Below are 25,244 nucleotides of genomic sequence, written 5' to 3' on the forward strand. Positions count from 1 at the left end.
ATGCTGGGGTCTGTATGAAAAACAATAAACAAGCAAAAAACAATGTTTTGCCTGAAATCACAGCAGGTCTGGCCGCAGCTGTGTAGAGAGAACAAGCCAACGACGACTCGAGTCTGGATGACTATACGTCAGGTGGGGTTAGATGTAGCGTGACATGAACCCAAGATCCCGGTTGAGGCCATCCAAATGAGTGCGGAACTTGGCTATCAGTTTCTTTCGACGATTTTGCGTTGTCGTGTGTCTCGAAGGCCACCTTGGAGAATGCTTACCCGAAGATCAGAGGCTGAATGTCCTTGACTGTTGAAGTGTTCCCCGACTGGGAAGGAACACTCCTGCCTGGCGATTGTTGTGTGTTGTCCGTTCATCCGTTGTCGCAGTGTCTGCATGTTCTCGCTGATATACCATACTCCGGGGAATCCTTTCCTGCAACCTATGAGGTAGACAACTTTGGCCGAGTCACATGAGCATGTACCATGTACCTGGTGGGTGGTGACCTCACGAGTGATGATGGTAGCTGTGTTGATGATCTGGCATGTCTTGCAGAGTTTGCCGTGGCAGGGTTGTGTGATGTCGTGGTCGCTGTTCTCCTGTAAGCTGGGTAATTTGCTGCGAACGATGGTCTGTTTGAGGTTAGGCGGCTGTTTCAAGGTGAGTACTGGAGGCGTGGGGATGCCCTTAGCGAGGTGTTCGTCGTCATCGATGACATGTTGAAGGCTGCGAAGAACATGGCATAGTTTCTCTGCTCCGGGGAAGCACTGGACGACGAAGGGTACACTGTTCGTTGTGTCCCTTGTTTGTATTCTGAGGAGGTCTATGCGATTTCTGCTGTGGCCCGTCGGAACTGTCGATCGAAGAGTCGAGCGTCATATCCCGTTCTTACGAGGGCGTCTTTCAGCGTCTGTAGGTGTCCTTCACGTTCCTCCTCCTTTGAGCAGATCCTGTGTATTCACAAGGCTTGTCTATAGGGGATGGCATCTCTAAATTGGTTAGGGTGGAAGCTGGAGAAGTGGAGCATCATGAGATTGTCCGTTTCAGGAAAGGATGCCCCAGATCATGGTACATCAGCGAGGCCATGCAGAAACGGCGACAATGGATGAGCGGATACCGCACAACAATCGCCAGGCAGGAGTGTTCCTTCCCAGTCGGGGAACACTCAGCTCCGAACTTCGGGTAAGCATTCTCCAAAGCGGCCTTCAAGACACACGACAACGCTGTACACATTTGCGGCCGGGCCTGCTGTGATTTCCAGCAAAAAATTGTTTTTTGCTTGTTTTTTGTTTTTCATACAGACCCCAGCATCTGCAACATTTGACCCCTTATGATCCCACCTCTTTGCTCTTTGATGTAATGTTTTCCTGACTGATCTGTTTGGACACCATTCACACCTTCGATTGCTGTGATTATCTCTCTGCCGAGGTGTGATAAAGGGCATTTAGAAGGATTACCTGTAACGATCTGGCAGTGCACTCTGACTCTATATTCTGTGCTTATATGCATCTCTCCACTTCACCCGATGAAGGAGAAGTGCTCCGAAAGCTTGTGATTTCAAATAAAGCTGTTGGACTATAACATGATGTTTTCTGATTTCTCACATTTGTCCACAGAAGTCCAACACTGGCATCTCCACAATATCAATAATTTAGATATGAATGTAGGATGTATGATCAGGAAGTTTGCAGATGACACGGAAATTAGTGGAGTGGAAGACAGCAAGAGGGAAGCCTCATGCTACTGGACGATAGAGACGGGTGGAAAATTGAATGTAACCCTGAAAATTCTGAGGTGATGCATTTTGTGAGGACAACAAGGCAAGGGAATATACAATGAATGGTAGGATCGTAGGGAGGACAGAAGATCTGAAGGACCTTGGTGTGCATGTACATAGATCCCTGAAGGCAGCAGGGCAGGTAGATAACGTGGTTCAAACGCATATGGGACACTTGCCTTCCTTAGCCGAGGCATAGAATATAAAAGCAGGGAGGTTATGATGGAGCTGTACAAAACGCTAGTTAAGCCACACTATAGGAAGGATTTGATTGCATTGGAGAGGGCGCAGAGGAGATTCACCAGGATGTTACCTGGGCTGGAGCGTTTCAGCTATGAAGAGAGACTGGATAGGCTAGGGTTGTTTTCTTTATAGCAGAGAAGAATGAGTGGGGACCTGATTAAGGTGTACAAAATTATATGGGGCACAGATATGGTAGATAGAAAGGAACTTTTCCCCTTAGTAGAGGGGTCAATATCCAGGGTGATAGTTTCAATGTAAGAGGCTGGGGGTTTAGAGGGGATTTGAGGAAAAACTTTTTTACCCAGAGGGTGGTTGGAATCTGGACCTCACGCCTGAAAGTGTGGAAGAGGCAGGAACCCTCACAACATTCAAGAAGCATTTAGATGAGCACTTGAAACGCCATAGCATACAAGGCTACGGATCAAGTGCTGGGAAGTGGGATTAGAACAGATAGGGCTTGATGGCCGGCGTGGACACGATGGGTCGATGGGCCTCCTTCTGTGCTGTATAACTGTATGAATCCCTGATTATTTTGCTCATTTATATCACAATCCCCCTGCCTGATGTTTATGTCTACATTGTCCTTCTCCATAGTAAACACAGACGCAAAATATTCATTTTAAACCTCACCTACATCTTCTGGCTCTACACACAGATTGCCACTCTGGTCCCTAATGGGCCCTATTCTTTCCCTGGTTATCCTCTTGCATTTAATATACTTATATATAGCACTTGAAAATAGTGACAGGATCGGACAAAGTCAGCATGGATTTACAAAAGTTAAATCATGATTGACTAAACTACTGGAATTTTGAAGGATTTAACTGGTAGAATAGATAAGGGAGAATGAGTGCATGTGGTGTATTTGGACTTTCAGAAGGCTTTCGATAAGATCCCGCACAAGAGTTTAGCGTGTAACTTTAAAGAACATGGGATTGGGGGCAAGTTACTGAATTGGATAGAGAACTGGTTGGCAGAAAGGATGCAAAGAGTTGGAATAAACAGTTATTTTTCCGAGTGGTAGGCAGTGACTAGTGGGGATCGGTGCTAGGACCCCAGCTAATCACAATATATATGAATGATCTAGACGATGGAACTAGTTGTAATGGGGTAGAAATTCGAGTCAGGGGCTTGCCGCGCGTGCAAGCCCCCGATCTACACTTACACGACGCGCTGGCCGTTGAGCATCAGCGACGCCTGGAATTCCTGTTTTAAAATGTTGACTCCCGGGCAGCGTCTGACGTCACGCCGCCCAGGAGTGCAGCCAGCGCGAAGCCTGGAGCACGCAGTGCGAGTGAGACACGCCCCTTGAGGTCTCATTTTAAAAGGACACGCCCCCAATGTTTCTCACAAGCTGCAAAGCATTTTTACATGTAGAGCAGCATTTTAAATAGGTTTTTGGTATTTTTAAGAAGCTTTTGATAACTTTTATAAACGTTGACTTTTTTTGAAGAATCTGAAGTAGTTTTAAACAGAATTAAAGCCTTTTAAAAGCCGTGAAAGCATTTTTTTCATTCCATTTATTTAATTAGCAACGTCGTCGTCGTACGTGTCTTCACACTGTTCCCTTTGGGGAAAGGTATGAAGTGGTGGAAGGATTTCTGGCCGTGATTAACGCTCCTTCTGTGATCATAAACATCTTTGCGCCAGCCATTAGGGTGGTTAGACATATGGCGGGAGGGTTTTACGGGCTCCCACAACCTATATGAAGGGGGGGGGCCTCCCACACCTACGGACGCAAATATCCCAATTGATGTCTACCCAGAATTTAGTGCCGGAGCTCCGACTCCACTTGCCGGGACTGTCTGGAGCGGGGTTAGAAACCCTATGCCGTGTGGCCCAGTGGCGGGGATGCTACCACTAAGCCAAAGGCCCACTCACATTAGCAACGTGAAATGGCTGGAATGAGCACAATTCACGGCATTAAAATAACTCACAATTGAACTGATGATGACCTCAGCAATCTCCTCAACGCGGTGGAGGCGCAGCGCCTGCTCATCATTGGTAATGAGAAGTCCAAGGCGCCGCAAAAAGGACAGATGATAGCTTGGTCTTTCAAGTGGCAGCACAGGGCTCCTGTGACGGGGAGGGATAAGGCGCAGGAAACGTATGGGTGTCACCATTTGCACGGAGTGGGCCTTTTGCGTAGCGGTAAGCATCCCCGCTGCTGGGCCAGAAGGAATAGGGTTGCGAGCCCCGCTCCAGACAATCCCGGCAAGTGGAGTCGGAGCTCCAACTATAAATTCTGGGTGGACATCCAGTGGGATACTTGCGTCCGCGGGTGTGTGTGCCCCCCCCCTCAGATGGGTTGTGGGAGCGCGTAAAACCCTCACGCCATAGGACTAACCACCCTAATGGCTGGTATGAAGATGGTTATGGTCACGGAAAGAGTGTTAACATGGCCAGAAATCCTTCCACCACTTCATACAGATCCCGAAAGGGAACAGTGTGAGGATACGTACGATGATAACCTCTTGCGCAATGCACCTCCTTGGACCCACAGTCGCAGATGCGAGGGGGCAAATCGTGCAATTGTTAAATTTTTCATTTTATTGACTTGTAAAATGTTGGCCCAGTAATTCCGTTCCAAATGCGTGAGTACGATTGGGGTGCTCACGCATCTGGCAGGAGGAAATGCCGGTTTTCAGCATGCACAGCGCATGCGGGGAAAACCGGCATTTCCTGTCCTCTGAATGAAGGGGTTCAGAGGCAGAACGCATGCAACTGCACAGGCAGCGCGTGCGCAGTAAAATTCGCGGGTTTCATTCATGCTTTCATTGAGGTTAAGTCCTTACAACCTACACATGAAAAAAGCATGAGTACAGTTGATCCAGAGGCTACGGAGGAAGATATATTTTATCGTGGAGCTTCTGAAAGGCAATATTTTTGTTTGGGAAAGGGAGGAAAGTTATTTTAAGAAATGCTGAGCTAAGTTTTAAAGTTTTTTTTTTTTTTAAACGGGTTTTCAGTACTTTAGGTAGAAGGAGCAATTGTGGCTATGTGAATTGAATTTGCTGTGTTTATTAAATGTGAAAATGACGCCAACATTTTTAAGAAAGAAACTTTTCATCAGTAATATATTCTTTTAAGTAATTATGTATGTATGTCTGTATATATTCCTTTGTGTATATGTATGTATATATTCCTTTACTTGTGTATGAATGTATGTTTTTAATTATGACTTTCAGAGAAAGTAACTTATTGGAGTATCATAATTAAATACATACCTTCATACACATTAGTAAAGGAATATATACATATATGTAAAGGAATATATACTGACATACATACATAATTGCTTAAAAGAATATATTACTGATGAACCGTTTCTTTCTTAAAAATGTTGGAAATGTTACATTACTCATTTTAGAACAGTCATTTTCACATTTAATAAACACAGCAAATTCAATTCACACAGCCACAATTGCTCCTTCTACCTACAGTACTGAAAACGCGATTAAAAAAAGGAATTAAACATTAAAACTTATCTCATAATTTCTTAAAATAACTTTCCTCCCTTTCCCAAACAAAAATATTGCCTTTCAGAAGCTCCACGATAAAATATATCTTCCTCCGGAGCCTCTGGAGCAACTTTACACATGCTTTTTCCATGTGTAAGTTGTAAGGACTGAACCTCACTGAATCCATGAATGAAATCGACGAATTTCACTGCGCACGCGCTGCCTGTGCAGTTGCATGCGCTGTGCCTCTGAACCCCTTCGTTCAGAGGACAGGAAACGCCAGTTTTCTCTGCATGCGCTGTGCATGCTGAAAACCGGCATTTCCGCCGGCCAGACGCGTGAGTACCCCGACCGTAGGCACGCGTTTGGAACGGAATTACTGGGCCAATACCTCCAAGTTTGCAGACATCATAAAGCTGGTTGGGCGTGTGTGCTGTGAGGAGGATGCCGAGACAGTCCAGTATGATTTGGAGAGGTCGGATTATTCGGAAGATGCATGGCAGATGCAGTATAATGTGGATAAATGCGAGATTATTCACTCTCATGGCAAAAACAGGAAGGAAGGCAGATTATTATCTGAACGGCAATAGATTGGGAGCAAGGGAAGTGCAACGCAACATGGGTGTCCTTGTTCACCGGTCGCTGAAGATAAGCATGCAGGTGCAACAGGTGGATAAGAAGGCAAATGGTATTTTGGCCTTCATAGCGAGAGGATTCGAGTACAGGAACAAGGATGTCTTTCCACAGTTGTACAGGGCCTTGGTGAGACCACACCTTGAGTATTGTGTGCAGTTTTGGTCGCCTTATCTGAGGAAGGAGGTTCTTGCCATGGAGGGCGTGCAGCGAAGCCTCACCAGACTGATACCTGGGATGGCAGGGATGACGTATGAGGAGAGATTGGGTCGATTGGGCTTATACTCGCTGGAGTTTAGAAGAATGAAAGGGGATGTCATTGAAACTTATAACATTCTAACAGGACTGGATAGACTAGATGCAGGATGGATGTTCCTGATGGCGGGGGAGTCCAGAACCAGGGGCCACAGTCTAAAGATAAGGGGTAAGCCATTTAGGACAGAGATGAGGAGGATTTTCTTCACCCAGAGAGTGGTGAACCTCTGGAGTTCTCTATTATAGAAGGCTGTTGAGGCCAATTCATTAAATATATTCAAGAAGGAGTTAGATATATTTCTTAAGGCTAAAGGGATCAAGGGATATGGGGAGAAAGCAGTGACAGGATACTGAATTTGGATGATCAGCCATGATCTCATTAAATGGCGGAGCAGGCTCGAGAGGCCGAATTGCCTACTCCTGCTCCTATCTTCTATGTTTCTATTTTTCTATTATACAACTTGAGATTTTGCTTTATTTTGCCCGCCAGTGTTTTTTCATGCCCCTCATCGCTCTCCTAATCGCATATATAAGTGCCCACCTGCACTTTCTCTATTCATCTTGGACTCCCAATGTTTTCATTCCTATGTATCTGCCAGAAGCCTGCCTTTTTTTCCTAATCCATTCTTGTATGTCCCTTGACATCCAGTGTGCGATGGGTTTGTTGGTCCCACCGTTGACCTGTACGAGAACATGATGCCGTTGTACTTTCTCTATTTCCTTTCTGAAAGACTCACACTACTCTGATGTGCATTTCCCTACAATTAGCTGGTCCCAGTCCACTTTGGTCAGATCCTGTCTTATCATATTATAATTGGCCTTCCCCCAAACTGGACACTTTATTTCCGGTCCATCTTTGTCATTTTCCATGTCTTCCTTAAATATCACCGAATTATGGTCGCTGTCACCGCAGTGAATGCTCTCCTACTGACACTACTAACACTTGCCCGGATACATTCCCTAGAATTAGCTCAAGTACCGACCCCCCTCTTTCAGAACTTTCTACATGATGGCTCAAAAAGTTATCCTGGATGCACTGTAAGTATTCTGCCCCCTCTATGCCTTTCACACTCTGACTATCTCAGGTGATATTGGTGAAGTTGAATTCCTCTACTATTATTACGCTATTGTTTCTACACTTCTCTGAGATTTGCCAACATATCAGTTCCTCTATCTCCCCCTGACTGTTTGGCGGCCTGTTGTACACTCCCAGTAAAGTGCTTGGCCCCTTTTTGTTTTTAAGTTCTACCCATATGACCTCGTTAGAGGAACCTGCTAAGATAACCTCCCTCCTTACAGCAGTAATTGACTCCTTGATTAATAATGCGACAACCCCTCCTCTTTTACACTTCCCCCTTCTCGCCTAAAAATTCTATACCTCGGAATATTGAGCTGCCAGTCCGCAAACATATCTCTGTTATTGCAACAATATCTGACTCCCATGTTTTTATCACCAACATCAATTCATCTGCCTTACTCGCAAGACCCCTTGCATTAAAAAAATGCCATCCAGCGTTGCCATACTCCCATGTGCTGTTACATATTTGCTCTGTCTTCCAGGCTGACTTGTTTTTTCTGATATATGTAGGTGTGCATCACCCGCTACAATAGCTCCACTCCTTATCCCAGCCCCCTGCCAAGTTAGTTTGAACCCCCGCCCCCCAACAGTAGTAGCAAACTTCACCACAAATATTTTGGTCCCGTTCCGGTTCAGGTGCAACTCGTCTGATTCGTACAGTCCCATCTTCCCCAGGAGCAGACCTAATGATCCAGGAAACTGAAGTCCTCCCTCCTGCACCAACTCTTCAACCACGCATTCATCTGCTCTATCGTGCTATTTGTATATTCACTAGCATGTGGCACCGGGAGTTATACAGAGATTACAACCTTTGAGGTCCTGCTTTTTAATCTGCTACCTAGCTCACTACATTGCTGTTGCAGGACCACATCCCTCTTTCTACCCATGTCGTTGGTACCAATTTGAACCACGACCTCTGAAGGTTCGCTCTCCCCCTTCAGAATGCCCTGCAGCCGTTCAGTGACATCCTTGATCCTAGCGCCAGTGAGGCTACATAGCAACCTGGAGTCACTTCTGCGGCCACAGAAACGTCTATCTGTTCCCCTTACGATAGAATCCCCTATCACTATTGCTCTCTCACTCTTTTTCCTTCCCTCCTGTGCAGCTGTGCAACTCGTAGTGCCACGGAATTGGATCTTGCTGCATTCCCCTGAGAAACCATCTCCCCGATCAGTATCCTAAACTGAAAATCTGTTGGAGAGGGAGATGGACCCAGGGGACTTCTGCACTACCATCCTAGCTCTTTCACTCTGTCTGGCGGTCACCCATTTCCTGTTTGCCTGTGCACTGTTTAACTGCGGTGTGACGACCTCGTTAAACGTGCTATGCACGAAGATCTCAGCTTCACAGATGCTCCACAGTGACTCCAGCCGCAGCTCCAGCTCCGAAGTGTGGAATTCGAGTAGCTGTAGTAATAGATACTTCCTGCACATGTGTTCACACTACACACTGAAAATGTCCCTGACTTCCCATATAGCACAGGAGGAGCACTCCACATTGCCGAGCTGCCATGCCATGTCCTACCCTTAATATACTCCCTTTTCTTCCTTTAAATTAAAGAATATTAAATACACAGGGACCTTACTTCCCTTTAAACATTACTTACTCTGAACTAGAGACTTTACTTTTACTTTAACGACTGGACTGTAGAAATAGTCACCAGGTCCTATTAACAATCAGCTCCTTCCCTGATTGTCCCGTTGCTTTTTCGCTTTCGCAGGTTGTTGTTTGACTGCTCCCGCTCTCGGACACTTTCCTTGGTGCAAAGTAAGAACCAATTCCCAACTCGCAGCATCTGTTTAAACCTCACTTAACTTTCAGTCCCATTAAATTCTCCACCACTATTTTTTTAATAATACTAATTTACTTTAATTCCTCCTTCTCACTAGATCCTTGGGTCCCTTGAATTTTCGGGAAGTTATTGCTGTCCTCTTCTGTGAAGACAGAACCAAAGGATTTGTTTAATTGCCATGCCATTTCCTTGTTCCCCATTATAAATTCTCCCGCTTCTGACTGTAAGGGACATACATTTGTTTTCATTAATCGTTTTCTTTTTATATACTTGTAGATGCTTTTACAATACGCTTTTATGGTTCTTGCAAGTTTACTCTTATACTGTATTTTTCCCCTCTTAATCAATCTCTTGATCATTTTTTGCTGAACTCTCAGCTGCTCCCAATCCTCTGGCTTGCTACTTTTACTGGCAAATTTTTGTGACTCCTCCTTGGATCTAATACTATCCGTAATATATCTTGTTAGCCGTGTTTTGGCTGCATTTCCTTTTCTGTTTTTGCGCCAGAAAGGAATGTATAACTGTTGAAATTCATGCATTCGTTCCTTAAATTTTTGTCTTTTCCTATCCACCTTCATGTCTTTTAATGAAGCTCCCTATTTTATCTTCCCTGCTTTCCAATTCTCGGCCTCTAGAAGTGAATGCCAGGGTATTCTTTGCTTTCCTAGAATCATAGCATCACCGAAATTTCTGGCACAAAATGAGGCCATTCGAGCCATCGTGTCTGAGTCTACCGATAAAGTGCCATCCAGCCTTATCCCATTTCCCAGCTCTTGGTCCATAGCCTTGTAGATTATGGAACTTAAATGCATAGCCAAGCACGTTTTAAATGTGATGAGGGATTCTCCCTCTAGCACCCTTTCAGCCAGTGAGTTCCAGAGCCCAACTACCCTCTGGGTGTAAAAAAGCTCTCCTCAACTCCATTCTAATCCTTTTACAATTTACTTTAAATCTATGCCTCCTCCTTATTGTCCTCTATGCTAGGCGATGCAGGTGCTTCCTGTCCACTCAATCTAGGCCCCTCATCATTTTAAACATCTTATTCAAGTCTCTCCTCAGACTTCTCTGTTCCATAGAAAACAACGCGAGCAAACCCACCTTAGTTATGGCCTTATTAACCTGCGTCTCAACTAGAAGTGATTTGTGTGCCTGTACCCCCAGTTTCCTCTTCTCCTCTACACCATTTAGATACTTTTTTTCCAAGGAGTAATTGCCATCCATATCACAAGTATATTGGTTATTCCAAGTATACCCTTCCACATCAGACTTTTTATATAAATACATATATAATAGTAAACCATAATTCTGGATGGAAATTGGCAGGGGCGTTCGTTGATCCATTGAAGAGTCCAAGGGGATAGTGGAGGATTCATTGACTGGGACGGATCAGTAGTTGGTGAGATTATGCCTCAGTAAAGGCGATGTGTGTGAGGATCAGTGGAGGATTCATTGACTGGGACGGATTAGTAGTTGGTGAGATTTGGCCTCAGTAAAGGTGATGTGTGTGAGGAGCAGCAACAGCGAAGGAGCGGGGACTGGTTTTGCTGCTCGCATGAAACGATTGATAAAACTCTCGATGGGCCTTTCAAAGAATGCCAGGAGAGGCACAGAGGGTCACTGTGGACGTGTTCACGAATAATTCAATTCTAGAAATGCAGGGGATTGGAAACCTAGTGGAGTAGTGAAGTGTTGGGATATTGGCCGTTAAGTAACGGCAGAATAGAGAAATACAGAAAAGAGCGAATTAATAAAAGGGATATGGGACTCATGGCAGAGTGACACTTGAACTCCTGCAGCTCATCTCTGGCTCAAGCCAAATGTCAGTATATGGGGTGCTAACAAAATGATCCACTTGTGTGATCAAAATCAGTAATCGTGACATTAAGTAGAGCATTTGTCTGGTAAATCACATGGAACTGAATGCAACCTATTGACATTGGTAGCGAATTGATAAGGAGTTAGGAGACAGAGAGCAGGGATGACGGGTATGTAATCTCATTGGCAGGATGTGATAAGTGTTGTCCCCAGGATTCTGTAATGTGGCCTCATGTTTTCACTGCATTGCTCTATGAGTTACAGGAATGAATATAGTTCATTACATCCAAATTAATGTCGAAACTACGTTAGGTGGCATTGCAAATTCAGGAGCTAGCAGCAGAATGTTGCAAGGGGACTTTGCTAGATTAAGTGAGTGTGCAAAACTCAAGTTGATTCATTTCAGTGTGGTTGGAGTGTGAGTTCACCCACTTTAGACCTAAGCAAGATATACATTCCACTTGGAATGCTGAGTGCACTTTATAAACCAACACCAGATTAAGGATGTAAGAACATATGAACAGAACTAGGTTATTGAGACCCTCTAGCCTGTTTCACAAATCAATACTATCATTGCTGATCTGTATCCTAACTCCATCTACCTGGCTTGGTTTTATAAAACGTATTACACTTTCTTAATACAAATCTACTAATCTCAGTTTTGACATTTCCTATTGATGTAGTCACAACCGTAATTTTGAGTGAGTGTTCAATGTTTTCAGCTTACTTTGTGTATAGAAGTGCTTCATCACATCACCCCTGAAGGACCTAGCTATAACTGTAAGGTTATGCACGCTTGTTCTGTACTCTCCCACCAGCTGAAATCGTTTCTCTCTTTCTAACAGATCAAATCCGTTAATGAACTTAAACAGCTGAATTCGATCACCCGTTAAGCTTCTGTACTCGAGCGAATGCAAGCCTAGACTATGGAACCTCTCCCCATAATTAACCCTTATTGACCTGTTATCATTCTGGTCAATCTCCGCTGCACCCCCTCCAAAGCCAATGGGGCAGATTTTGCGGTGTGTATGGCGGCGTACTCTGAGAGTGCTCCGTCACATTTACTGCAAGTTCGGGATTTCCACAAGTGCTTGCACAGGCACTAACTCCCGAAATTGTGATTGTTCCAGGTTCGCCTTAACACATGATCCGCACCGATGGGGAAGTACTAATGAAAGGTGCAGATTTGGGCGAATTACAAACTGCCTAGCAATTACATCCGCAAATCTTACGGTTACTGAAAATGGGCACAAGAGGCTGTGTCACATTTTAAAAGATCTGTGACTGTAAATTGTGGACGTTTTGGTGGAGGAGACTTTTTTGTTGTTTGAGTTTAATTTTACTTATTTGGGAAGTTGAAAAAGAAAGTAAAATAAAATGAAATTCTAACAAATTTCAGTGAAAAAATTATTCCAAATAATAAATGAACAAGATAACTTATATAATAATCTCTCTTTATCATGGAGAATAGATTTGTTGATTACCAGCCTAAACGAGGTCTGAATAATATATTTAATACTGAAAATTAACTTTGAATATATGGTTGGGAATCTCTTTCTGAAGTTCAACAACATTACCTGTAAGAGATAAAGGACAATTTTAGCCCTTTACTGAGGATCAAAAAAGGAAGTTGTATCCAAAGGGACTAATAGATTGTGGGTCTGTATGAAAGCATAAAACAAAGGATTGATATATGAAATAAGACCAGATAAACTATCTTTTTTTAGAAGTTTTGATATGTTTTGAAAAAATTATATCAATGGAAGAGACTGAAAGAGCCTTTTCTGGGCGTGGTTTATTTTTAACAGAATTTATGGGTGTTTCTTCCATTACGCAGAGGATGTACGCTGCACTCCTGGCCTTAGTGATGTCATACGTGGCACACAACTCTGCATCGCCAAGGAGCAACTATCCATTCTCTGCATCTCTATATCTGTATCTATGCGCCCGATGCAATTGTTGGGCCATTATATCCTTCCTGAGGCCCGCTTCCCTGATCATAATGCAGTTACTCCAGACGGGGTCTAGCCATAGCTCTGTACAGCTCCAGTTACTCCAGATGGGGTCTAGCCAGACTCTGTACAGCTCCAACTTAACTTCCACCGCCACGTATTCCAGCTCTCTTGAGGTGAAGCACATTATTCCATTAAACTTTTTAATTATCTGTACCTGTCCACTAAATTTTAGCTATCCCTGTACTTCGACCTTTAATTCACTCCATGTTTCCAATTTCCCGAGCTTTATAGCAATTAGAAAATCGAAAAATCTTGTTTGTACGTCCAAAGGGAAAGAACTCACACTTTCTCTCTTTAAATTCCATCTGCTACTGTCTTCCCGCTCACCCAATCAAACAATGTCCCTATACAACTTTTTACTCACGTGTGCATTATGTACTGTGCAACCTAACTATTTTCGCCAGCGAAATTTGATATATGGCTCTCTATTCCTTCATCCAAGTCAGTTATAAATATGGTGAAAAGCTGAGTTCCCAGTACAGATCCCCGGGGACACCATTATTCACATCCTGCCAATGTGAGTTTAGAGCCATTATCCCTACTAACTCTCTCCAACAAAATAACCATTTCATTTCCTATTCAATACGTTGCCTTCAATTGCACGCATGGCTACTCGAATGCCTTCTGGATGTCCCTATAAATAGCATTCATAGACAGTTGTTTAACTCCAATTAGGTACCTTCTCAAAATAACAATTGATTCGATAGACGTGATTTGCACTTTACAAATCCATGCTGGATCTCTCTGGTCAGTTCATATCTCTCCAAATGCTCAGTCACGCTGTTCCTAATAATAGATTGTAGTGCTTTCCCAAAACTGATGTTGACTGATGGGCCAAAAATTTTCAAGTTGATCTCTCCTCCCGTCGTAAATAAACAGTGCCTGTTAGTTTCCAATCGAATTGGCCAATTCAGCAATCGAGAGACTTTTGGAAGTTCATGACTAACACATCAGCAATTTCCTCACCTAGTTATATTAACCGCCCCCACCCCTCCCGCCACATGCCCATCGGGTAGAAACACTCGGGTCCTGGAATTTTTTTCTATCTTTGATGTCATTATCTTCTCCATCACCATTTTTTTACGTATATTGAACCTAGATATGTCTTCCTATATTATTGTACTTTTCCTTGAATCGCTGACCAAAATGTTAGAAAACAAAGACATCTCTCATAGTACCTGAGCAATGAAAGCTACTGAGATGCAGACATGCATTACTGCTACAAACTTCACAACATGATGCATTACAGCAATGAATTTCAATTACATAATAACAAATTCATTTATTGAGCAGTTTGAAATTTAATTGCTCAATTTCATTATATTAGAGAAAAGCGTCGACACTAACCTTGAGAAACGATTCTCCGAGCCCCAAAAACCACTAAAAAGAGAGAACATGAATCAGTTACTCAAACACCAAAACCTTTAGCGGCTGAATATACTGACTGACTGCCGTGTATTGTTTTATGGACATTTCACAGTGTGACTGAGTTGGTGACATTCTGGCTCCTTTTACTTCAACTCCCGCTCCAGTACATGAACACATAATGTAGGCAGAGACTAATTACAGAGAGTTCCCGATTTACACTACACTTTGTGTGAGAAAGTATTTCCAGTTTTCACTCCAAATTATTTGGCATCAGTTTAGATATCCTGCTCCTTGTTTTAGATTCACCCACCGTGACTGAAGAAATTCTACCGAGATGTTCATTTGCATCTAATTCCAATAATGCACGGCAATTAACAAAATGTGCCCTTGGGCCTAATGTCACAAAACACGTGAAATGATAACAGATCCATTTTGTGGCTTTGTGACAACGGCACTGAAAGACAAATGAATGCAACTGCATGGAATGTGGGTGCAAACACTGAGCATCTTTACAGATCTCCACATGCGGTTACACCACGATACAGAATGGCAATGGCAGAGCCGGAGCTCCATTATTGAATGGATTCAGGCATTACCAGGGGCAATTTTGTTTGGAGACGTTGTTGATTAAGAGGTTAATGCAGCTCTGTGTCTTAGTAGTGTATTAGTCTCCGCGCACTGTGCAGATCTCTGTCTCAGTGATATGCTCAGCTCCAGCAGACTGAATGAGGAAATGGAATTAAAATACATTCCTGGATCTGAAAGCTGCCTGAATTATTCACCAGAAAGCATTAGTTGTACAGACAGTACACAGACGCTCAACTATATCAAAGAGCACCTAAAATTGTGATGCAAGACGGAAAAGAGAAAGAAGTATAATCAAATAAAGGAAAATGGTCAGTACTGCAGACAACAGTAGCAGCAGTTAGGTGTGAAAACGGAAGCCTGCGGTTTCAAGCCGAAGGAGCTTTAATTCATAAAAAGCGGCACTTAGCTGCTCACAGAAAGAACAAAGTCTCAGAACCAAAGAAAATACTAAAATATATTTACTACAATATACAGTGACTGTGTTAAAATCATTCTCATCCAGTTTCTCTCTCGAAATCTTTAATGCCCCCGGCATTATCTGTTCATGTTTGAGTGCAGACACTGAGTGGGTTGCTTGACGCGAGTTCAGCAGTGGTGAGCCCGGCAGAACTTTAACCTCCTACCGCACATGCTCGCTCTGCAGCAGGCAACAGATATCAAAGAGCTACATCACGACATTTGGCCGAGGCTTCCTTCAGTGGCCTCGGAGCATTAAGCTGAATGGTAGCGCCAGTACCTCCGCTTGTTGGAGATCAGGGAACACAGCAAGGAGCGGATGTTAATCATTCGGTCTTACTATGATTTATTTCTTAGCTCTGCACTGCAGGCACTTACTGAGCTATCAGGAGACCAATATGCTCCACTATTCTCCTGACAATATACACAATTCTCCAAATCCATTCCAGTAACAAATTAAAAAGTGCCGTATAAAACCGAGAGATGATCATTTACTTCAACTTTTCCAAAAAGGAGATTAGGAGACCCATCAACACCCAGAGAGTGGACACAATGTGGAAAATGGGACCACATGGTGTAGTTCCGGTGAATAGCATAGATGCATTTAAGATGAAACTAGTTGCTAAAATGAGGGAAAAAGGAATAGGAGGATATGTTGATAGTGTCATCTGAATTCGATTGCGAGGTGGCTGGTGTTGTGTAGACCTGTTGGGGCCGAATGGCCTTGTCTCTGTGCTTTTATTTCCATGTAAATCTGTTTAATTTCAGGCTGAAATTAACAATGACAGCAAATGCTGTAAACGGAAGCCTGTGGTTTCTGCTCTGAAGCATTTCTCCATTGGCAGGTAGTATGTTAACCCCTGACAGTAAGTACAATACATCAGAATCAAGAATGTATATATACACTTCGAAAAAGTATTTTGTGGCAATCTTTCTTATACACTTTCAACCGTATAATTCATTAATTGGTGTCCATAATTGTGAAAGGACATACTTGCTCTCGAGTCAGTACAAAGAAGGTTCACTCGGTTAATCCCGGGGATGTGGGGATGTACATATGAGGAGAGGTTCAGTAGATTGGGACTCTACTCATTGGAGTTCAGAAGAATGAGAGGCGATCTTATTGAAGCATATAAGATTGTGAAGGGGTTGGATCGGGTGGATGCAGGGAAGATGTTCCCGATGATGGGTGAAACTAGAACTAGGGGGCATAGTCTTAGAATAAGGGGCTGCTCTTTCAAAACTGAGATGAGGAGGAACTACTTCACTCAGAGGTTGGTAGGTCCATGGAATATGCTGCCCCAAAAAGCTGTAGAAGCTACATCATTACATAAATTTAAAACAGAAATAGACAGTTTCCTAGAAGTAAAGGGAATTAAGGGTTACGGGGAGCGGGCAGGAATTTGGACATGAGTCTAGGTTCGGATCGGTCATGGCCCTGTGGGTAGCGGAGCGGGCCCAGGGGCCGTGTAGCCTGATCCTGCTCCTATTTCGTGTGTCAAATTTTGTTAGATTCAGGAGATGGTTCTGTGATAGTGGATTGGCGGTTAGGATCAGATCAGCCATGATCTTATTGAATGGCGGAGCAGGCTGGAGGGGCCGATTGGCCTACTCCTGCTCCTATTTCTTATGTACTTATGTTCTTATGTTCTTAATTATTGGATAATAATTAAGGAGTCAATTACTGCTGTAAGGAGGGATGATATATTAGCGGGTTCCTCCAATGAGGCCATATGGGTGGAACTTAAAAACAAAAAGGGGGCAAGCACTTTGCTGGGAGTGTACTATAGGCCCCCAAACAGTCAGGGGGAGTTAGAGGAATAGATATGTAGGCAAATCTCAGAAAAGTGCGAAAATAATAGGGTAATAATAGTGGGGGATTTCAACTTCCCCAATATAAATTGGGACAGTCAGAGTGTGAAAGGCTTAGAGGGTGCAGAATTCTTAAAGTGCAACCAGGAGAGCTTTTTGAGCCAACATGTAGAAAGTCCAACAAGAGAGGGGGCGGTACTGGACCTAATTCTGGGGAATGTAGCCGGGCAAGTGGTGGAAGTGTCAATAGGGGAGCATTTTGGCGACAGTGACCATAATTCAGTGAGATTTAAGGTGGTCATGGAAAAAGACAAAGACGGCCCGGAAATAAGGGTTCTAAATTGGGGGAAGGCCGATTTTAATATGATAAGGCAGGATCTGGCCAAAGTGGACTGGGAGCAGCTACTTATAGGAAAATCCACATCAAAACAATGGGAGACTTTCAGAAGGGAAATTGAGAGAGTACAACGTCAACATGTTCCTGTAAAGGTCAAGGGTGGGACCAACAAGCAAAGGGAACCTTGGATGACAAGGGATATACAAAAATGCATTAGAAATAAAAGGGGGGCTTTTGTCAGTTACAAAAGACTAAAGACGGAGGAAGCCCTAGAGGAGTATAAAAAGTGCAGGGGCATACTTATAAAAGAAATTAGGAGGGCGAGGAGGGGCCATGAAATAACACTGGCGAGCAAAATAAAGGAACATCCTAAGATGTTTTATAAGTATATTAAGGGCAAGAGGATAACCAGGGAAAGGGTAGGGACAATTAGGGACCAAAGTGGCAATCTGTGTGTAGAGCCAGAGGATGTAGGCGGGGTTTTAAATGAATTTTTTGCATCTGTGTTCACTATGGAGAAAGACGATGCAGACATAGAAATCGGGCAAGGGGACTGTGACATATTTGAACATATTAGCATTGAGAGGGAGCAGAGGCTAGCGGTTTAAGCAGGCCAAAACGTGGATAAATCCCCAGGCCCGGACGAGATGCATCCCAGGCTGCTGTGGGAGGCAAGGGAGGAGATTGCAGGGGCTCTGACACTAATTTTCAGAACCTCTCTGGCCACAGGGGATGTACCAGAGGACTGGAGAACAGCTAACGTTGTACCATTATTCAAGAAGGGTAGCAGGGATAAACCAGGGAATTACAGGCCAGTGAGTCTAACATCTGTGGTGGGGAAATTATTGTAAAAATTTCTGAGGGACAAAATTAATCTCCACTTGGAGAGGCAAGGATTAATCGGGGATAGTCAGCATGGCTTTGTCAAGGGTAAATCATGTCTGACAAATCTGATCGAATTTTTCGAGGGGATGACTAGTGGGGTGGATGAGGGAAATGCTGTGGATGTGGTTTACATGGACTTCAGTAAAGCTTTTGACAAAGTCCCGCATAGGAGACTGGTTAAGAAGGTAAGAGCCCATGGGATCCAGGGTGCCTTGGCGCGTTGGATCCTAAACTGGCTGAGTGGCAGGAGGCAGAGGGTGATGGTTGATGGTTGCTTTTGTGACTGGAAGCCTGTCTCCAGTGGGGTAACTCAGGGATCGGTGCTGGGTCCCTTGTTGTTCGTGATCTACATAAATGATTTGGATGAGAATGTAACAGGTATGATCAGTAAGTTCGCAGATGACACGAAAATTGGTGGGGTGGTAAATTGCGAGGAGGAAAGCCTCCGGCTACAGGACGATATAAACGGGTTGGTCAGATGGGCGGAAAAGTGGCAAATGGAATTTAACCCTGAAAAGTGCGAGGTGATGCATTTTGGACGGACAAATAAGGCAAGGGAATACACAATGAGTGGTAGGACCCTAGGAAGTACAGAGGGTCAGAGGGACCTTGGTGTACATGTACATAGATCCCTGAAGGCAGCGGAGCAGTTAGATAAGGTGGTTAAAAAGGCATATGGGATACTTGCCTTTATTAGCCCAGGCATAGAATATAAGAGCAGGGAGGTTATGATGGAGCTGTACAAAACGCTGGTGAGGCCACAGCTGGAGTACTGTGTGCAGTTCTGGTCGCCTCACTATAGGATGGATGTGATTGCTTTGGAGAGGGTGCAGAGAAGATTCACCAGGATGTTACCTGGGATGGAGCGCCTCAGCTGTGAAGAGAGGCTGGACAGGCTGGGGTTGTTTTCCTTGGAGCAGAGAAGGCTGAGGGGGGACCTGATTGAGGTGTACAAAATGATGAGGGGCATAGATAGGGTAGATAAATAGGAACTTTTCCCCTTAGTGAGGGGGTCAATAACAACGGGGCATAGATTCAGGGTAAGGGGCAGGAGATTTAGAGGGGATTTGAGGAGGAACTTTTTCACCCAGAGGGTGGTTGGAATATGGAACTCAATGCCTGAAAGGGTGGTAGAGGCAGGAACCCTCACAACATTCAAGAAGCATTTGGATGAGCACTTGAAATGCCATTGTATACAAGGCTATGGACCAAATGCTGGAAAATGGGATTAGACTGGACAGGGATGGATGGGCGGCGCAGACACGATGGGCCGAAGGGCCTCTTTCTGTGCTGCAAAACTCTATGACTCTATGACTCTATAACCACCACCATGTGTGATGGAGTAGCAGACTGAAACGCCATACTGTCATTTATTTATGCAATTCAATTCAAGTCAATTTAATAAAATAAAAAAGCTGTTTCATATTCCACTAGCATCTTGTAACCTGTATAAAAGCAGATGTGTTGAGGGACATCACAGAAACAGAATGGGATAAATCGGAGGATACTATCAGGCACAATGCAGTTTTGCGATAATTCGATACTTCAGCTTGTTTAAGGCCTGAAAGGAAGTTAGATGGTCAGCTGTTCACTAACATAAGTTCAAGGCCAAGGTGGTGGGTTTCACAGGCACATTAAACAGGAGAAGTGCATGTGTGGGGATAGGAGAGACATTAAGGAAAGATGCAGAATCAGAGCTCAGAGAGGGCGGACCCTCAGGTGTTTGAACGTCGTGACCAGGGGAACTGTGTGATGTAGCATCTGAACTGATGGACTTGATCTTAGAGACTTCATCTTTGTAGAGAGATTAGAGAAGCTGGGATTGTTCTCCTTCGAGCACAGAGGTTTAAGCGGAAATTCACCAGAATGACTTGGATTTGTGTCATTAGAGCAGTGAATGTTAAGTGGAAATTCAACATAAAAGTACCGGGAATGAAGGACTTCAGTTATGAGGAGAGACTTGAGATATACGTTGATCTCCTTAGAGCAGAGAAGGCTAGGTGGAGATTTAGTTGTATGTTTCCTGGGGAAAGGGACTTCAGTTATGAGGAGAGATGAGAGAAGCTGAAGTTGTTCTGGTGCAGTCTGCGAGGAACTAAGAAGTGGATTTAAATACAGTTAATAATAGTTTTTGAAAATATTTCAGGCTAAAGCTAACACTGAAAGAAAATGTTGAAAACAGAAACCTATTGTGTCAGCTCAGAAGCACTTTACCTCGGACAATGAGGAATTTAATTTAAGGAGGAAAATACATTTTGACAATATTTCTTTTATGTTTCTGGCCATATAATTAATTAATTCTGTGTTTACCACCACAGATAGAATCAGCAAATCACAGAACTTTCCAGCAGCGCTGGAACCACAGCACCATCGTGTCTGTGCTGACTCTTTGCCAGACCAATCACATTAGTCCCACTCATATGTTTTTTCTTCAAAGTCCTGCAAGTTTTTCACTTTGGATCATTTAGCCCATTCCATTTTGACAGTTACAATTAGAGTTCCATAGAGGGAGTGCAACGATGGTTCAACAGATTGATTCCTGGGATGGGGGGATTGTCCTATGAGGAGAGACTGAGTAGTCTAGGCCTATTTTCTCTAGAATTTAGAAGAATGAGAGGTGATCTCATGGAAATATATAAAATTCTTAAAGGGCTTGACAGGGTAGATGCAGGAAGGATGTTTCCCCTGGCTGGGCCGTCTAGACCCAGGGGCCACAGTCTCAGAATAATGGGTCGGCCATTTAAGACAGAGATGAGGAGACATTTCTTCACTCAAAGGGTGGTGAATCTTTGGATTTCTGTATGCCAGTGGGCTGTGGCGGCTCAGTCGTTAATTATATCCAAGCAGAATATCGATTAATCTTTGGATATTAATTGAATCATGGTGTTTAGGGATAGTGCTGGAATGTTAGATGTCCTACTCCTGCTCCTATTTCGTATGTTTTTATGTTCTTAATATACATTTAGAGATAATATTCCACTTTACATCTCGTAAACTGTAAATTTAATGGTATTATATACAAACACAATGGATGAAATAGAATGATACAATCCGCCTAATAACCCTGTATTGTGCGGCAAATGTAACTGTGCATTGAAATCAATGTAGTTTGTTTCTGAGTCCAATTAATTTAAAGAAATTAGCCGACTTTGAAACAATAAGAATAAAACTCAATTTTGACGTGAATGAAATCCATGTGTTTTATATTCACCATTTCATTCAACTGAAAATCAAGTCAGCTTGGAGCTTGGTTGGAAATGCAGTAAACTTTAAATTGTAGTAAACAGTGAGGGGGATAGCAGCAGACTTCGGAATAGAGACAGTCTTGTGAAGTGGGCAGGTACATTTAATGTAGTGAAATCTGAAGTGATGGAATTTAGGTAGACGAATGAGGAGAGACAATGTATAGGAAATTAAAATATATTACAGGGCGTTCCGAATCAGAGCGCACATTCACAAATCTTTAAAGGTGGCAGGACCTATTGATCAATATGTTAAAACAACCTTTAAGATCTATTGCTTTAATAGTAGAGACATAAATACAAAAGGAAGGAGGTTTGCTAAACCTTTGTAAATCACAGGTTAGGCCTCAGCTGGAGCATTGTGTCCAATTCTGGCCACCACACATTAGGAAGGATCTCATGACCTTATAAATGATGCAGAGGAAATTTAGCAGAATGGTAGAACGATTGACAGAAGTTAGTTATGTGGAGAGACTGGTGAAGCTGGGGTTGTTCTCCTCGGTACAAAGCAAGCATGTACCCATAAGGAGGAAATATGGGGCTTCCAAAGCTACAGCGCTTGGATGAGAAAGACAATGGAGGTTAAATTAAATTATGACAAATGTCAATTGCAGAATACAGCAGAACACCAGGTAGAATAGGGAGAGTGCAGGCGGAAATTGAAAAATTACATAAGAAGGGAAAGGGGAGCAAATGGAAACAAATTAGCGGGTAAAATGTATCATTTATAAGCATTAAAGTAATGTTGGGGCCGATTAATGTCAAAAGAGGAAAGATTCTTGTGGAGGCAGAGAGCATGACTGGGGTACTGAATGAATAGTTTGCAGCTGTCTTCACTTAGGAAGATGATGAAGTTAATGTTGCAGTAGATGTACTGGATAGGATAAAATAGATAGCAAGGATGTAGAAAATAAGTTGCCGATATTTACATTAACAATTCGCACGATCCATATGGAATGTATGCTACATTGCTGAGGGAAGTAGTGGAGGAGATAGCTGAAGTTCTGACCACGATTTTGCAAAGCTCCTTGGAAATCAGAGTGGTGCCCAAGGACTGAATCATTGCAAATATCATGTGACTGTTCAAAAAAGTGGAGAGAGATATACCGGTTAATGCCAGGCTAATCAGTCTACTTTCAGTGGTGGGAAAACTACTGGAGACCATTGTTAAGGACAATATTAAGTCTGACTTACAGAAGCATGGTGTAAAAAGGAACAGTCAACTTGGAGCTGTTCAAGAAATATCATGTTTGACTAACTTGACTGAGTTTTTTGAAGAAATAACAAACAGGCCATGCAGCCGATTTTGTATATCTGGAATTTCAATTAATATCACATAACAGATGCGAAATGTAGAAGCACATGACAGTATAGGCAGGATGGTAAATTGAGTACGTAATTGGCTAAGGGATAAGAGGCAGAGAGTAGTGTATTTGCCTTAAAGAAACAAAACACCATTAAGGGATGCACAGATACAAAAATGGTCAATTTTTAATGGAGTGAAACCATCATTTAAAGACAAAGCAAGCACCTGGGTGGAGTCTGTGTACAAATAATGAGCATCTTTACAGATTTCCACATGCGACCATACCACAAAACACAAGGCTATCGTGGAATCTCCATTATGGATTAGATGGAGGCAGTAACGGTAGGAATTCAGATTGGGAAAAAATTGAGTTGAAGAGATAAAGTCTAAATTCTGAGCACCAAAGGCAGCTGCAGCATTGTATTGCTTGAAGGACATTCGTCTCAGCCCACTGTTCAGATCTGTTTCTCAGTGATATGCTCAGTTCCAGCAGTCTGAATGAGGAAATGGAATTGAAATAAATTCTTATATCTGAAAGCTGCCTGAATTATTCACCAGAAAGATTTAGATATATAAGCAGTATACACACGCTCAATGATAGCAAAACGTGCCTGAAGTTGAGAGGCAAGATGCTAAAGAGAATGAAAAATAAGCAAACAAAGGGAAATGCTAAATACTGCAGAGAACAGCAGCAGCAGTTAGTTGTGAAATCGGAAGTCAGCGGTTTCAACTCGAAGGAACTTCAGTTCAAAGAAAGAGGAACAAAGCTGCTCGCAGAAAGAACAGTGTCTCAAAACAAGCGAGACAACTACAATATATTTAGTATAATATACAGTGACTGTATTAAAAATTCAGTTTCTCTCGCGAAGTGTCCAATACCCCCGGCATTATCTGTTCATGTTTGAGTGCAGACACTGAGTGGGTTGCTTGACCTGAGGTCAGCAGTGGTGAGCCCGGCAGAACTTTACCCTCCTACCGCGCATGCTCGCTCTGCAGCAGGCAACAGATATCAAAGTGCTGCATCACGACTTTTGGCAGAGGCTTCCTTCACTGTCCTCAGAGCACTGAGCTGAATGGTAGCGCCAGTATCCGCTTGTTGGAGATCAGGGAACTCAGCAAGGAGCCGATGTTGACCATTCGGCCTTACATTTATGTACTTCTTAGGTCTGCACTGCAGGCACTAACTGAGCTATCGGGGGATCAGTATGCTCCACTATTCTCCTGACAATAAACACTATTCTCCAAATTAAGTCCAGTAACAATTTAAACCGTGCTTTTTCAAACCGAGAGATGATGACTTAGTTCAATTTATCCAATAAGGCCTTTAGGAGACAATTGTTCACGCAGTGATTGGACACAATAAGGAAAATGGGATCACATGGTGCAGTTGCGGTGAATAACATAGATGCATTTAATTTGAAACTATTTGGTAACATGAGGGAGTTAAGAATAGGAGAATATGCTGATAGTGTCATCTGAATAGATTGGGAGGTGTCTGATGTGGAGTATAATCAATGGCATAGACCTTTTGGTGCCGAATGGCCTTGTCTCTGTGCTGTTATTGCAATGTATTCTATTTAATTCTCAGGCTGAATTTCACAGTAACAGTAAATGCTGTAAACAGAAGCCTATGGTTTCAGCTCTGAATCGCTTCACCTCGGACAGAGAGTAATTTAACCCCTGACAGTAAGAACAGTGGTTCAGAACCGAGAATGTGTTTAAACACATTTAAAGAAGTACATTGTGGCAATCTTTCTTATACAATTTCAACTGAAAAATTAATTAATTCTTGTATAATCCACCACCGTGTGCGTTGCTTTAGCCGACTGGAAATCCATACTGTCGTTTATTAGTACAAATTGATTCAATTATTAAAATAAAAATAGTTATTTCATATTCCACCAGCAACTTCCAAACTTGAAAAGGGGATGTGCTTAGGGACATCACACAAACAGAATGGGATAAATCGGAGGATACTATCAGACAGAATGCTGTTTTGCAAGAGAATTACAGTAACTGAAGTGACAATAATTCAATACATCAGCTTGTTTAAGGTCTGAAAATAAGTCAGATGGTCAGCTGTTCACTAAAAATAAGTTCAAGACCAAGGTGATGGGTTTCACAGGCAAACTAAACAGGGGAAGAGCATGCGTGGGGATAGGAGAGAGATTCGGGAAAGACTCAGAGTCAGTG

At 43.0% G+C, this 25,244-nt stretch overlaps 1 protein-coding gene and 1 pseudogene across 1 annotated transcript in view; both read right to left on the reverse strand.

Annotated features, from left to right (window-relative positions):
- The window catches only part of LOC147087108 (Fc receptor-like protein 5), a 75,742-nt gene that overhangs the window by 43,596 nt on the left and 6,902 nt on the right, over positions 1–25,244 (reverse strand). The window contains exon 2 of the mRNA XM_085978202.1: positions 14,405–14,437. Coding sequence (XP_085834328.1) covers positions 14,405–14,437 — 33 coding nt within the window. The remainder of the gene's footprint in view (positions 1–14,404; positions 14,438–25,244) is intronic.
- On the reverse strand, positions 139–3,426 carry LOC147087109 (uncharacterized; annotated as a pseudogene).

This window comes from Somniosus microcephalus, unplaced genomic scaffold, assembly GCF_052327205.1.
Source record: "Somniosus microcephalus isolate GS21.2 unplaced genomic scaffold, FLI_Smic_1.0 unresolved_chr6, whole genome shotgun sequence".
In the NCBI taxonomy this organism is placed as follows: domain Eukaryota; kingdom Metazoa; phylum Chordata; class Chondrichthyes; order Squaliformes; family Somniosidae; genus Somniosus; species Somniosus microcephalus.